Source organism: Urocitellus parryii, chromosome 9 (assembly GCF_045843805.1).
Source record: "Urocitellus parryii isolate mUroPar1 chromosome 9, mUroPar1.hap1, whole genome shotgun sequence".
Lineage (NCBI taxonomy): Eukaryota > Metazoa > Chordata > Mammalia > Rodentia > Sciuridae > Urocitellus > Urocitellus parryii.
Genome location: NC_135539.1, coordinates 142,191,095 through 142,205,207, shown reverse-complemented (window position 1 = coordinate 142,205,207; position 14,113 = coordinate 142,191,095). Strand labels below are relative to the sequence as shown.

Genomic DNA, 14,113 nt, shown 5'->3' with positions numbered 1-14,113 from the left:
TTCTTAGATTGCATTTTGAACAATTTTGTGTAGTGTGTATATTGTTCACTGGCCATGCTATCTGGCAATAAAGATATCCTATATGTAGCTTCCGTACCAATTTGGACTTATTCATGCTACCATCTCTAACATGGAAAAATGAGTCAGCTAGCAGTGGACTTGAATCAGACTATACCTTAACCACTTGGTTGTAGGTATTATTGTTAAACAACTATCAAGTATTTATAAGCTTGGGCAAATTAGTAACTAATTACAACTGTCTGCAATCCCTTCATTATGCACGTTTGGGTTCTTCCAACTTATTCCATTTATAAAGTAATATTGACTTTCTGAAACTGGAGTGCTGGGAAGAATTTCTCAGGGAGAATGCCTATGATATTCATCAGGTTCGTAGGAGTGAGGGAAGACATGGTCACAATGTCAGCATCATTGAAACCTCTATTAGACATGTGCATAAAAGGTGAAAGGTTGGGGTCATTCTTTGTTGTCTTAGGTGCTTTTCTATATCATTAAGGCATTAAGTTGCCAATAAGAAATAGTGTATTAGTTGAGAATGTCACCTGGGAGTCATACTGCATGTCCTTGAGTTCATTCTGAAACCACTTTTTCTTCCCGAGACCTTGGGCATGTGGTTAATTTGCCCTTCTGAGAATGAATGTAACAATTGTGGCACTTTCTTGATAGGATTATAGTGAGTGTTGAGTTCATCACTTAAAATGCTGAGACTGTGCCCAACAAGTTAGCCACATCGCCACCAAAATCATTGTTATCATGTCTGTGCCACTCTTGCCCCCTTCCAGTTCACTTTTTACTCAGCGTTTAGAGTGATCTTTTAAAAAAGTAAATCAAGTCATGTCACTCTACTGTTTACATCTCTCCCAATGTACAAAGTAACACCTAATTCTCCCTGGACTCTTCCTCCTTCACAGACTGCTGTCTCCCTGCTCCTCATTCCTTAAATATACCAGGCCCAGGCTTTCACAGCTTTTCCCTCTGCCTAGAATGCTCCCACTCTGCACGCTGATGACTCCAGCTTTCTTTCAGTTTTATGCTTAAGTATCATCTTTATGATCACGTTCTTTGATAGCCTTAAGAATACGATTAGCTTTTTTTTTTTAAAATATATTTATTTTTTAGGTGTAGATGGACACAACACAATGCCTGTATTTTTATGTGGTGCTGAGAATTGAAGCCGGGTCCCACCCGTGCTAGGCGAGTGCTCTACTGCTGAGCCACAATCCCAGCCCAAGATTAGCTTTTTCTGTTGTAGCACTTTTGGCTTTTCTGTCTCAGCATTTATCACAACCATAATTAAATATATTTATAATTATTTAATATTCTTATGCTAGACCACAAGTCACAAGTTCTATACACACAGGGCAGAGATGGTATCTATTTGATCTACTTTTGGGGGGGTGGGGGGGTATCAGGGATTGAACTGAGGGTCACTTGACCACTGAGCCACATCCCCAGCCCTATTTTGTATTTTATTTAGAGGTAGGATCTCACTGAGCCTTACCGTTGTTGAGGCTGGCTTTGAACTCTTGATCCTCCTGCCTCATGAGCTGGTGGGATTACAGGCAGGTGTGCACCACTACGCCCAGCTTGATTTACTTTTTTATCCCTAGGGCATAGAAGAGTGCCTCGCACATAGTAAGAGCTCAGTTAATATTTTACACAAAGAGAAAAAACAAGCAACTGCTTCAGATGTAACGTTAGCACATCTTGGGTGCACTCTTCTAATACATATTATGCATTGTGGTTTTTAAAAGTGTTGTATAAAGCAGATATTTTTATGGCCCTAAGTTACTTGCTATATTACTTGTGATTGTATTCTTTTTGTTTTATTCATTTTAGGCAGAGCCTTAAACACCAGTCAGCTTTGAAGAACCGGTTAAAACACAAGGATGTCATTACTAGCTTGTGTGAAGACATTCTTTCCTCCTTCCACTCCTGTCTGCAGTTAGCTGAGCAGATGACTCAGTCAAATGTGCAGGTACAATCTAACAGCACTTTAAGCAGTACTGTTCTATCCCTTGGCAGATACTAAGTCTCATTTGGACGAATGGATCATTCTAAAAAGGTTTTGATTTACTCCTTCTTTTGGTCTGTGGGGTTATTCACAACTGTAGTTACTTCCCACTCAGAACACTGCCTGGCATCCTGACTGCCCTTGTCTCTGGAGTCCACCTTACCCTCTTGTCCACACTGCACTAACTGGTGGTCAAGGTCTTTGCCTCAGAATTCTTTCATTGTTTTCCACCCTAGAACAAGTTCTAATTCTGTGTTTATTTAGAGTAAATTATAATCCTAATTCTGATTTAGTTAAGAATTTTTTTCACATAGCCACAATCTTTCTGTGTTTCCTTCACCAATGCATGCAACCATTAGTGGTGTGTATGTGTATCAGTCTTTTAAAACTTGTATAAACTTATGTTTAGTTTCATTTCAAGAAGTTATAGTGTTAAATTGACATACCATTTAGGAAATAGATGAGTTCTAAACATCTGTAATACAGTTGTTGGAATTATAGTTTGAGTGGTCTCAGTCCTTAGATGGCCGACTCCATGCTCTGGGCCCCAGGTGAGGCAGCACGTTATGGGGGAGGTCCAGCAGAGGACAGCTACTCTGCTCTTGGTGGGATCAGGAAGCAGAGAAAGAGAGGAGGGAGGAGAGGGGCTGCAGGAAAGATGCACCCTTCTGGGGCCTGTCCCCATGTACCACCTCCTCTCGCCTTGCCCCGCCTGCTTGTAGTTACCCACCCAGTCAGTCCCTTCAGGCCAGGGTGGACCGATGGGGTCCCAGCTCCTAGTCTAGTCATTGCTCCACACATTGCTGCATGGACACAAGGACTTTTGGAGGATGTCTTATCCAAACCATGACAATAAATATTTCCTCCTAAAATATCAACACCCCTCTTTGTGGACCTGCAGGCTCATATAAGGACTTCCTTTGTGTTGTGTTCTTCCCTGCCAAGCAGCTGTGGGGGTGGAGGTGCCAGATTCCTCTAAGTCCCCAAACTGGTAGCATCTTCTGGAACAGGGATGATCTTGAAGGACAAATCCTACCTCGAGAGAGCTCTGAAGGTGTTAAGAAGGAAGTAAGGAATGGCTCAGGAAGGAGCTGACCTTTTTCTTCTCTTTTTCTCATGTCTGTCCTCCCTTTAGAGCCCTTCTTCCCCCTCCTTTTTTATTCCCACTTCCTTCATTTGCCCTTCCTTGTTCCCCTCACCTTGTTGAAAGGAGGAATTATTTGGTTGGGCATCCTGTCCGTTGCAGGGAGCTTGTCCCCTTCTCTACCTTTGTCTCCTACACCCTGTATGTCTTCAACCCCCAACCCCCCCCCCCCTTTCAATTTCCTTCTTGCTTTTATTGACACCGCAGACTCCACAGCTGGTGTTTGGAGAATAAAATTAGCAAAGATTCCTGGACAGGAGTGAGTTGAGGAAAACCCAAGCCCCAGCATAGTTTACAGTGGCAAGAGAAGAGACCAATGCAGGTGCTATTTGTATGTACGTAAAATGTTTGTCTTTCGTAAGAAAATCATAAACTAAATTGCAGATGTGGGGCTGATAAATGTGGCCAGCTCCACACTGTCCATTAGCTGAAACAGAGCTCTGATATGGACCCAGCTCTTTACTATTAACTCTGAATTCTGAGCAGCAGTGCCCTCTGTCGTTCACTATTCATGTTTATGGAATCAAAAGTTTTCAAGTAATTTTCACTTATATCTGTTTAGACTACTAAACAAAAACTAGCTTAAACTGGGAAATTCATAAATAGTAGAAATTTATTTCTCATAGTTGTGGAGTCTAGGTATCTACAGTTGTGGAGTCTAGGTATCCAGGATCAGATTTGTGTATGGTGAGGGCTGCTCTCCGCTTCAGAGGTCCTGCTTCTTGCTGCCTCCTTGTGGGGTAAAAGGCAGCTAGCTCCCTTCCTCTTTATTATAAGGGCCCAGATCTCGCTGGTGAGAGGAGAGCCCTCTTGACTTGTTCTTTCCCCATGGACGCCACTCTGTGTCTATCCCATTGTATATTAGCTTCCAACAAGGGAATTCGCATGGGAAAGGGCACTAACATTTAGACCACAGCACCTTGCTTTCAAAATGTCAAAATAAAACCATTAGATTTAATAATAGTCTGGCATGCTAACACAGCTCCTAAATTTGCTGGGGCTCTTACAACAAATGACCACAACTGAATGGCATTTTTAAAAACAACAGAAATGTATTCTTTCACAGTACTAGAGGCAAGAAATCCAAGATGTGGCAGCAGGGCCAGGTTCTCTCAAAGGCTGTAGGGGACAACCTGTCCACCCTTCTCTGGCTTCTGTGTTACTGGCAGCCCTTGGCATTCCCCAGCTTGTGGCTGTAGAACTCCAGCCTCTGCCTCCACTGCCATGATGTCTCTCCCTGTGTCTCACATCTCTCCACGAGGACACCTGGTACACTGGATTAAGCACACACCTTACTCCAGCATGACCTTGTCTTGACTGATTACGTCTGCAATGACTGTATTTCCAAATATAGTCTGAGGTGTTAGGGGTTAGGACTTCAACAGTTCAGCCCATGATAGCCCCAAATCCATACGATACTTATTATTTATTCTCTATTTTCTTGGATTTAATTTCAAAAAGAAAATATTGAATTAGACTTCTCAGTAGATGGTGTTTTAGCCACAGTGATTGTTTTTCTTTTTTTGGTACCGTGTATCGAACCCAGGAGCACTTAACCACTGAGCCACATCCTCAGCCCTTTTTGTATTTTATCTAGAGAAGGATTGCTGAGTTGCTGAGGCTGGCTCTGAACTTGCAGTCCTCCTCTCTCAACCCCACAAGCCATTGGGATTACAGGGGTGCATCACTGCATCTGGCCAGAAATTTATTTGAAAGGCCCTTACATATAATTTAGTTTCCATTGTAATTTCAACATTTGTTCATGTAATGATTTGAGAAATTTGTATTATTCAGAAAATAAGCACATACTTTTATATCTGATGCCTATACTTAGATTTATTGTCTGCTACATTTGGACTTCATCAGTATTTTATTTAAGGAAAGGAAGAATGGGTACACATTTTAAAACACTGAAAATGGTCTTCCTTGCTTATATTTCCTGTCCCTTCTTTGTTGGCATTGGGATGCAAACTTTGTTTTAAACAGTTGAGTAAATCAAGGTGGGACTACTAATGCATATGTTATTCACTTGCTTTTAAGAACATCAAAGTAATAGCTCTTTAAATAGTAGTATGGTATTTAGTAATGAAATAAAAACTAGAATGTCAACCAAAGCTTATACAATTTCTCTGTGAGTGAGAGAGAAAAAATGAAAGTAGACAAACTGATAATAAGTTGCCTTATCATTCAGTTGTCGGTGTTATAAAGTAATTCCAGAGTGCTTATTGTGTGCCAAGAAATGTAGTAGGTACTAAGTTAGTCACATCCTCTACCCTAAATAACTTAAGAGTCTAGCTTGCAAGATGAACAGATAATTCTAAGTGCTTCTAGGACAGAGATCTTAGTTGGCTCATGGAAAGTAGAGTATAAGGTAGGGACCCAATCATGAAGTCATGGAAGGTTTCTTAGGGGGATATGACATCTAGACTGAAAAAAATTCATTTTATGGTCAGTGTAGATTTATTTTTAACCGCTCAGCTTTTATACTTACATAACACTCTTGAGATTCATGTGCATAATTGAGCAAAAAAAAAGGTGAATTTTCATCTACTCTATTTCTGCTGAGGAAAACTTTTCAGTTAGTTTTGGTAAAGTTCAAAATGAAGGATCCTATTTAATTAATGGATCATGTGATTCCAATTTTATTGGGTTTAATTAAGGATTTGCTATTGTTGAAAAAAATCATACTCAACATTAACATTAAGGTAAGTTATTTTCATATAAAATAATTCTCAACATTGAAGATAATGTATCTATTTGATTTAATTTTGTGGCACTAATTTAAAGCTTTTCATCAATCTTAGAGTTTTCTGTAGACAATATATCTACCCTATTCTTTTTAATAACTGTATGGTATTATAATTTATGAATGTACCATAAATATCTTTAGCCTTTTGCCAACATTTGGTTCACTTCAGTTTTCACAGTATCAAGAACTTTGATTTCATAGCAGTACCAGTATTTCTATGAGATAGGTCCAGAAAGGATATTTTAACACTTCCAGTCTTAATAAAAATGAACAGAGTGTGGTGTTCATGCTTCCACCAGTGGTAAAAGAAAGTGCTTGTCAACCTCTTTCCTCTTTGGCTTTTTAATCAAATAGCCCTCCGTCCTTCCTCCTCTCACATGATATGGGGATTGGGTGGTCATTTGGGTCTTTTCAGTATTAGTTATTGATTGGTTGTTTTTTCTTTTCTCAGAACTGCCTTTTCATGTCTTTTATATATTAGTGACCTTTTTCTTTTGACTATTAACTTGATTCCTGTATAGCAATGAATAATAAATTATTTAAATTTCTTTCCCTTTAAAATCAACAAGAAAGATTGCCTCTTTGCTATTAGGCTACTATTTATTTTCAATCATGTAGAATTTTATTTTCTTAAATATATCTCTTGTCATTTAGTGTGTGTTTATATGCTCCTGCCAAAATATTAGAGAATAATAATGTTTTCTTGGGAAATTTTTATACTCTCTGTATTTATTAAGAGGTGTTTTTAGAAAATGCCTCATTTATAAGTTTAACTAATTACATATTTGTATTTTTATTATAACTCCTTATGTCCTTTTTCTGGAACAGGATAATACTGACTACAGATTATTCCAGAAAACACTTAAATTATGTCGTTTCTTTGCCAACTCCCTTTTGCATTACACTAAGGTAAAGGCTCTTTCCTTTATAATGCATAAATGTAAAATCTATACTAAATTATAAATTGTCCTGTTATTACTATTCCTACCAAAATTAATCTTTTGAAGTTATTTTATCAAGTATATTTTGAAGGGTTGTTAATGGTTTTGTTATTAGTTGTTAAATATTGAATATCTATTGTATTATTTAACTTGTTCCCATCATCATTGTTATGTGTGTGTAGTTGGGGGGATTGAACCCAGGGGTGCTCTACTACTGAACTATATCCCTAGCCCTTCTTATTTTTTATTTTAGACATGGTCTCACTAAGTTGCTTAGGACCTCACTAAGTTGCTGAGGCTGACCTCAGACTTGCCATCATCCTGCCTCAGCCTCCTAAATAGCTGGGATTATAGCCATGCACCCCCATGCACTATCATTTTTATTTTTATTCACATCTGAAAAAAATATTTTCATAAGCATAAATCGATTTTCAGAAAATAATTCAATTTACCTTTAAATACCATTAAAAATTATTTCTATATATTTCTAAATTAGTTTGTTAAAGTTTAAATGTCCAGACTTTGAGACTGTCTCAACTGTAAGAGTGGGAGTCATGGGAACGGCAGTGACACCTGAGTTGGTGGAGTGGACTGAATATGTTGCCCAGCATACTGGCCCTGCCCAGCACACTGGCCCTAGTGTGTTGTTTTCTGCTTGTATGTGGACTCTGTTGGTCCTCTGGCAGTCACCTCTCACAGTAGTCATCTGCCTCTTATGCTGGGCTCCTGCAACTTGCGGGGTCTTACTCCAGGGTCCAGGGGCAGAGGTACGCTTGGGAAGTGCACCAGTGGCACTTGAGGGGCAGTCACCCATCTAAGATTCACTTGGTGAATAGAAGGTAAAATTTTCTGTAATTATGCCCTGTCTTACATTTTTATTTCCATATAACAGTTTCTTTTTTATATACCAGGAATTGGACCCAGGGGTGCTTAATCCCTGAGCCACATCCCTAGCCCTTTATTTTTATTTTTTGAGACAGGATCTCACTAAATTACTTAGGGCTTTGCTAAGTTTCTGAGGCTGGCTTTAAACTTTGCGATCCTCCTGCGTCAGCTTTCTGAGCCACTGGGATTATAGGCACACACCACGTCTGTCTGTCTGTCTACACTGTTAGTTTCTAAGAGATAGTCATAATGGATAGAGGAATCACATGTGGCTTGAATCCCAGTCTTATTTAGCTATGTGATGAAGTTATTGATATCTGAGCTTCAATCTTCTATTCTGTAAAATGAGGATAATAATATATAGTAAGCTTTTTGATAAGACTGAAAGTACTGTATGTAACATCATTTGGTACTAGTGTGGTTCCATAGTAGGTGCTCAGTAAGTGATAGCTGCTAATTGTAGTAGGATGGTACTTGTAATGGTAAAGAATTTTATGTACCTGCTCAGCCTCATCTTTCTTTTTATGATCATGTACATTTTTTTTAATATGGCATATCTGGGATTTTATTTTATTTGCATGCTTTTGGGACAAGATATGTATTAGAAAGTCATATTGCTTACAAAGATTGAAAAATTGTTTTATTTCAGGAATTTCTTCCTTTCCTTTCTGATTCTTGCGGCACATTGCATCAGCTTTATCTTCAGATACACAGGTAAAAAAAATAAATAAGTAGAGAGGGAATCTTGTGAAGGATGGATTCCATGTGAGTTTACTACGTTTGCTTTCTTAACTAGTGACACACAAGTAATAAATAATTGATGTGATAATAACGAAGGCAAAAAAATTTTTGTTTGATAGATTTGGAAATTTTATTTATTTGAAATTAAAATTGATTTTGTGGGTTTATTTACAGATTAAACATAGAAGAAAGGAACTGCAAACTTAAAATGAAGTTAGTAGAACTTCCTGACTGAGCACAGAAAAGGGCAGAATAGCACATAGTTACATTTGTGATAACATAAATTAAACTCACATACATGTAAGTTTAGTCCCAAAAGAGAGGGGAGAGAGGATTATATAAAAATATATAGCTCAAGATATAATGGCTAAATGTTTTCAAGTTCATTTTTATTTTTGTGTAACATAATCACAGAAAGTGACTATTTTCTGGAATTTTATTGTCTCTGGGTGCTAGCTTAAAAGTTAGCTTTCAAAGTTTAGCTTCCATTTGGCACACCCATTATTTTGTGGTATATGGAATTGAATCCAGGCCTTCACACACACTAGCAGGTACTCTACCACTGAGCTGCATCCCCAAAACAACTTTTAATAGACATAAAATGAAGCCAGAATTTGTCAGAAGTATCTTTTTAATACACACACACACACACACACACTGTTCCACTTATTGATTTAGTGTTTGTTTTTTACTTACCCTGTTTTTGTCAAATGGTATTAAAATGCATCAAAACAATACTAAAGGCCTGGGAATGTAGCTTAGTGGTAGAGCACTTGCCTAGCATGCACAAAGCCGGGGGTTTGACCCTTAGCACAGCAAACAAACACACAAACAAAAATGAAAAGAAAAAAGGCACTTACAAGGATTTCTCCAAGATTATGAACTTTTTAATTTTATAGAATTATGTAACATTTAGTTCAGAGGTCTTCATACATCCTACTATCAATTCAGTACTTCAAGTATATTGCTGCTTTATAGAAACAGATGTAAAATATGCATTTTTTTTTTACTGCTGGAACCTTAGTTTGTAGTACTTACTTTTGTCTGAATTGAGAAGGTAGCTGCTAATGAGCTGTGTTCTTTCCAGCAAGTTCCCTCCAAGCCTGTATGCAGCCAGCATCTCCAAAGCACAGCAGGAAGAAATAGCTGGGGCTTTCCTGGTGACCCTGGATACACTGGTGAGTCAGCTGATCACGGCCCAGCCTTTCGCACAGGCAGTTTTGGACAATAAATCAGGTAAGCTACAAAGCAGATTTAATGTTAAGTCATCTCCTGTTAATTATGACATATTAGATATGGGTATTTCCCCTCGTGTAGTCCCTCTTTCATAAAATTCAAAAATTATTTATTTAAAATTCCTTTTACTGGGGGTGCTGGGGTTGTGGCTCAGAGGTAGAGTGCTCACCTAGCACATGTGAGGTGCTGGGTTCAATCCTCAGCACCACATAAAAAATAAATAAATAAAATAAAGGTATTGTGTCCAACTACAACTTAAAAAAAATTTTTTTTAAAAACAATTCCCTCTGCTGGGGCTGGGACTGTAGCTCAGTGGTAAAGCACTTGTCTCGCATGTGTGAGGCACTGGATTAGATCCTCAGCACCACATAAAAATAAAAAAGATATTGTGTGTCCATCTACAACTAAAAAAAATTCCCTCTACTTTTATTGAACATTTCTCATTTAAAAATATCATGCCTCTAATTTCTTTATGTAACACAATCAAATTTCTGCTGAAAATATTTTGGGCATGCTGTTAGCAATTTGTTGGATCTTAATGTGTAACTTGGTTCCACACCTGGAAGACTTGCCCTGTGAGCTCCAGCTCCCACAGTGCCTACTCCTGGTGGTTGTCATGGAGAAGCTGCCCTCTCAGCCTGAAGACGTGCAGGCCCTGTGGTGCACAGAAGGCCAGGTCCCAGAAGCTGCAGCCAGGTAGCAAATGTGTTGTTCCTGTCCAGTCCTGTCTATTACTCTTAGTTTAGAATACCTTACTGTATGGAATGGTCTTAAAATTAAATATTTTCTATGTCAGATATTCTAGTTAATAGTCACTATGTAGAAAAACTACTTTATAAAAATAGCTATAAAGTATATCTATCTGTAACAGATACTAAAAATATTTTGGTTTCTGACCAGTGGCCATGAACACTGACTGTAGTAGAGTAGATGCAAACAGGGGCATATAAAATGAGCCCAATGAGGGGCACTCCCAGGTAGTTCCTGGGAACTGCAGTGTCCTCCGCCTCCCACAAACACAGTGGTCCAGGCCAAAGTGCCTTGCTCCCTGGGTTATTGTTATGCACCAGTTCTGTACCCCTTTCTCCAGCCCCTTCTGAACTTTCTTTTCTCCTGCTCAAAACTTCTCAGTTTTGTCTTCAAAGCCATCCTCTGCTTTTTCTCTTCATCCTCTCCTTCTTTCTAACACACACATCAAAGTGGTGAGCTGTGTCTGCCTTTTTATACATGCTTCGTTGTCTTTACCTATTTATATTTTACCTATTTTTAATTTGCTATTTAAATCCTTTATGAAAGTTTCCTCCACCATTTCTATCTTAAAATGGCTCCTCCCTGAATTATATATAATATTGTTTTCTTTCTTAAATCTATAATAGTTAATTTGGCTTTCTTTCTAGTTCCCTGAGGAACTTTGACTTTGTATAACTCAGTGCATGATAAACAAGTTGGTGAATGATGAAAATCATGTCCAAGAAAATTCTTCTCCCTTTTGTAACTTATTCTAACAGTGAATATATTTCATGTGTGCATGTTCACATATATTAGCAGCTATTACTGATTGTATCTCTTGAGATCTTGCCTTGCTAAAATAACCTTCCCTGTGATATATTATTATTTTACCTGCTAAATAATAAGTGCTATTAATATTGGGTTCAATGTTCTGACTTCCCTGCAGGAGATCTCTACTCAAGGCCATTTTCCACAGTTTCGAGCAGTGTTCTGGTGAACTCTCTCTACCTGTTCATTTGCAGGGAGTGCAGAGAAAAGGGAAACCCGAGGTGGCAGTCACCTTGTACCAGCATGTTTGTGTTCATCTGTGTGCCTTCATTGCTTCCTTTCATCCCTCATTGTTTCCTGAGCTGGTGAGCATGTTGCTTGCTGGGACAAGTAAAGTTACACTTCTGCTCTTTTCACTGAAATTGTGATTCAAGTGTAGAAGAAAGTTAATGATTATTCCCTCAACTGCATATTTTATCCTTTAACTTGGTTGTCTTGGAATGTAATCCTCGATTCCTATAGATTTTAGATTAAATAGCTGAAATACTTGGGAAACATTTTGAGTGGAAAGTATGATAAAACATTGTGAGTAGAGGAGAACTTGTATAGAATTTTACTTAATTTCATAAAAGAAGTAAATAGACCTTAGACATAATGTGCATGTTTTTTATTTTTCATAGAATTGGATTAGAAGAGAGACTTTTAAATTCTAAATTCCTATAATTTAATGAAGGATCACAATTAGTTAAGATATTATACAGTGGGTACAGCTATCATATATTAAATATTTTGTATGAGTAGTTAAAGGTAGGAAAAAAACTAAGCATATATTTTATTTCCATTGCTTTAAAGATTTCAGGCTACTTAAAGAATTCTTGTGGGTCCTAATGATTGAAATACCACATGTAAAACCAGTTTTGATTCTCTGTGGCCTGACCCAATGATTAACATATATTTGGTGCTTATTAAATGCTGAGGGAATGTCATCATAGGTTCTTTGTGATATTAGAAATTAAAACATTGTCATTGAGAATCTATTACTATATTCCGATAATGATTTCTTGTGGAGAAATGTAATGTTAATGATAATTTATCATGCACTTTAGTATATTTATGAGCTAACTTTTTGTTTTCCATTAGGATGCTGCTCTGTTGAATGCTGTGCTTAGTGCTAATTTGATCACCTCCTTGTTGGCAATGGATGCATGGTGCTTCCTTGCTCGGTACAGAATACTTAGCATTTTGGTGTTTGGGGTTTTTTTTTAGTAGTGACTGACAATAAATGATTCTATAATTGTGACGTTATAGAAAAACTGTAGTAGTAGTCCATTAATAGCACCTCAAAATGGTTTGACTTGATATCACAGCACTAAATTATAGGAAGCAAGTTTCCTCTTTTCTTTCTTTGATACAAGCCCATAGATAAGCATTTAGTAGTAATTTTGTGATGTTCTTTAGCCAGAAAAATGGGATGAGCACTCCTGAATCAGTGAAACTTTGAGCACTGTCATGATGTCTCAAGTGGAAAATGCCATACCATGAAACCTTGTTTTATGTACAAGATTATTTAAAATATGGCATAACTTTACCTCCACACTAGGAGTATATGAAACATAATGAGCTTATTGTTTAGACTTCGGTCCCACCCCTAAAATATCTCATTTTGACTAAGTAAATACTAAAAATCCTGAGTGAAACACTTCTGGTCCTAACATGGATGAGGTATATTCAACCTTTAAATAGTTTTGATGTCCTCATCATAGTATTTAGTGCTTTTTGAAAGTTTATCTCCTTCCTTTTCTGAGTAATTGAAAAATGACAGCCTTCTGTTTTGTATTGCAGATACGGGACTGCAGAGCTCTGTGCATACCATGTCACCATTGTGGCTCATCTAGTGAGTGAGACATCCACTTTGCATATGTTTTCTCTGAGGATATGACATTGTTGAAGAATGTGAATAGCATAAGGAAAAACAGTCTGGTAGTGAAATTGTCTTGACAGTTTCTTTGCTCTGCATTAATGCTGGTGAATTGAGAAAGATGTTATAACAACATACTATTTATTAGTGTAATTTGCATAAAACTAGGGAAATTTTCTTTTTTTCGAAATTTTAAATTCAGTTCCACTAATTGTTCTAGGAAAGAAAGATAAGATTAAGTGCGAATAAATTTTTTAAAAATAAATTTTAAGTTGAATTCAAAATAGAAAATAAGTGTTGGTTGTAACATTGTTGGCCAGGAGTTCTCCCTTCTGTCTTTTCTGTATGATGTCACTGACTCTTGATCTTGTTGTACTTCTCTCAGCCAGCATGCTTTGAGAGAGGGGCTGTTTGACAGTAATCAATGCTTCAGGAGAAGAAGTCCTATTTTGTCAGTGGGTATACAGAGAAAATGATTTAATAGTGATTCTTTTAACCTTTTTAATGTCGACAGTTTTTTGCTTTTAAATTGAGGTGTTTGATGTGTTCCATGTGAGATGACTATGGCCTTATGATCTTTTTGTTGTATTTTTTCCTTTGGCATTTGATAGAGATCTTATGTGAACCCATCATCCACCTTTTGTTTTGTTTCTTTGTAGAATGATTGTGTTATATTTCTTGGTTTTTTTTTTTTGTTATTGTTGTTGTTTTTGGTACTAGGGATTGAAACGAGGGGCACTCTACCACTGAGCTACACCCCCCAACCCTTTATATTTTCCATTTTGAGACAGGGTCTTGCTGGCTTCAAATGCCTTAGCCCTCCAGTCACTGAGATTACAGATGTGCCCCAGTGCACCTAGCTCTTGGTTTACCTTTTAAGGATTCTGCAGACTAAATCCAGTGAAGTCTGAACATGCATAATGGCCAACAGGTATGTCTCTGTGGCTGATAGTCTAGATCTTACTATACT

At 37.6% G+C, this 14,113-nt stretch overlaps 1 protein-coding gene across 5 annotated transcripts in view; it reads left to right on the top strand.

Annotated features, from left to right (window-relative positions):
• Firrm (FIGNL1 interacting regulator of recombination and mitosis) overlaps positions 1-14,113 on the top strand; it is a 363,157-nt gene that overhangs the window by 337,315 nt on the left and 11,729 nt on the right. For 4 of the 5 annotated variants that reach the window (XM_026405226.2, XM_026405224.2, XM_077802625.1 and 1 more), the window contains 8 exons: positions 1,858-1,996; positions 6,754-6,834; positions 8,401-8,465; positions 9,580-9,728; positions 10,295-10,424; positions 11,404-11,590; positions 12,366-12,448; positions 13,068-13,119. In XM_026405226.2, the coding sequence (XP_026261011.2) occupies positions 1,858-1,996; positions 6,754-6,834; positions 8,401-8,465; positions 9,580-9,728; positions 10,295-10,424; positions 11,404-11,590; positions 12,366-12,448; positions 13,068-13,119 (886 nt within the window). The remainder of the gene's footprint in view (positions 1-1,857; positions 1,997-6,753; positions 6,835-8,400; positions 8,466-9,579; positions 9,729-10,294; positions 10,425-11,403; positions 11,591-12,365; positions 12,449-13,067; positions 13,120-14,113) is intronic. The other variant, XM_026405225.2, reaches the window with a different exon arrangement.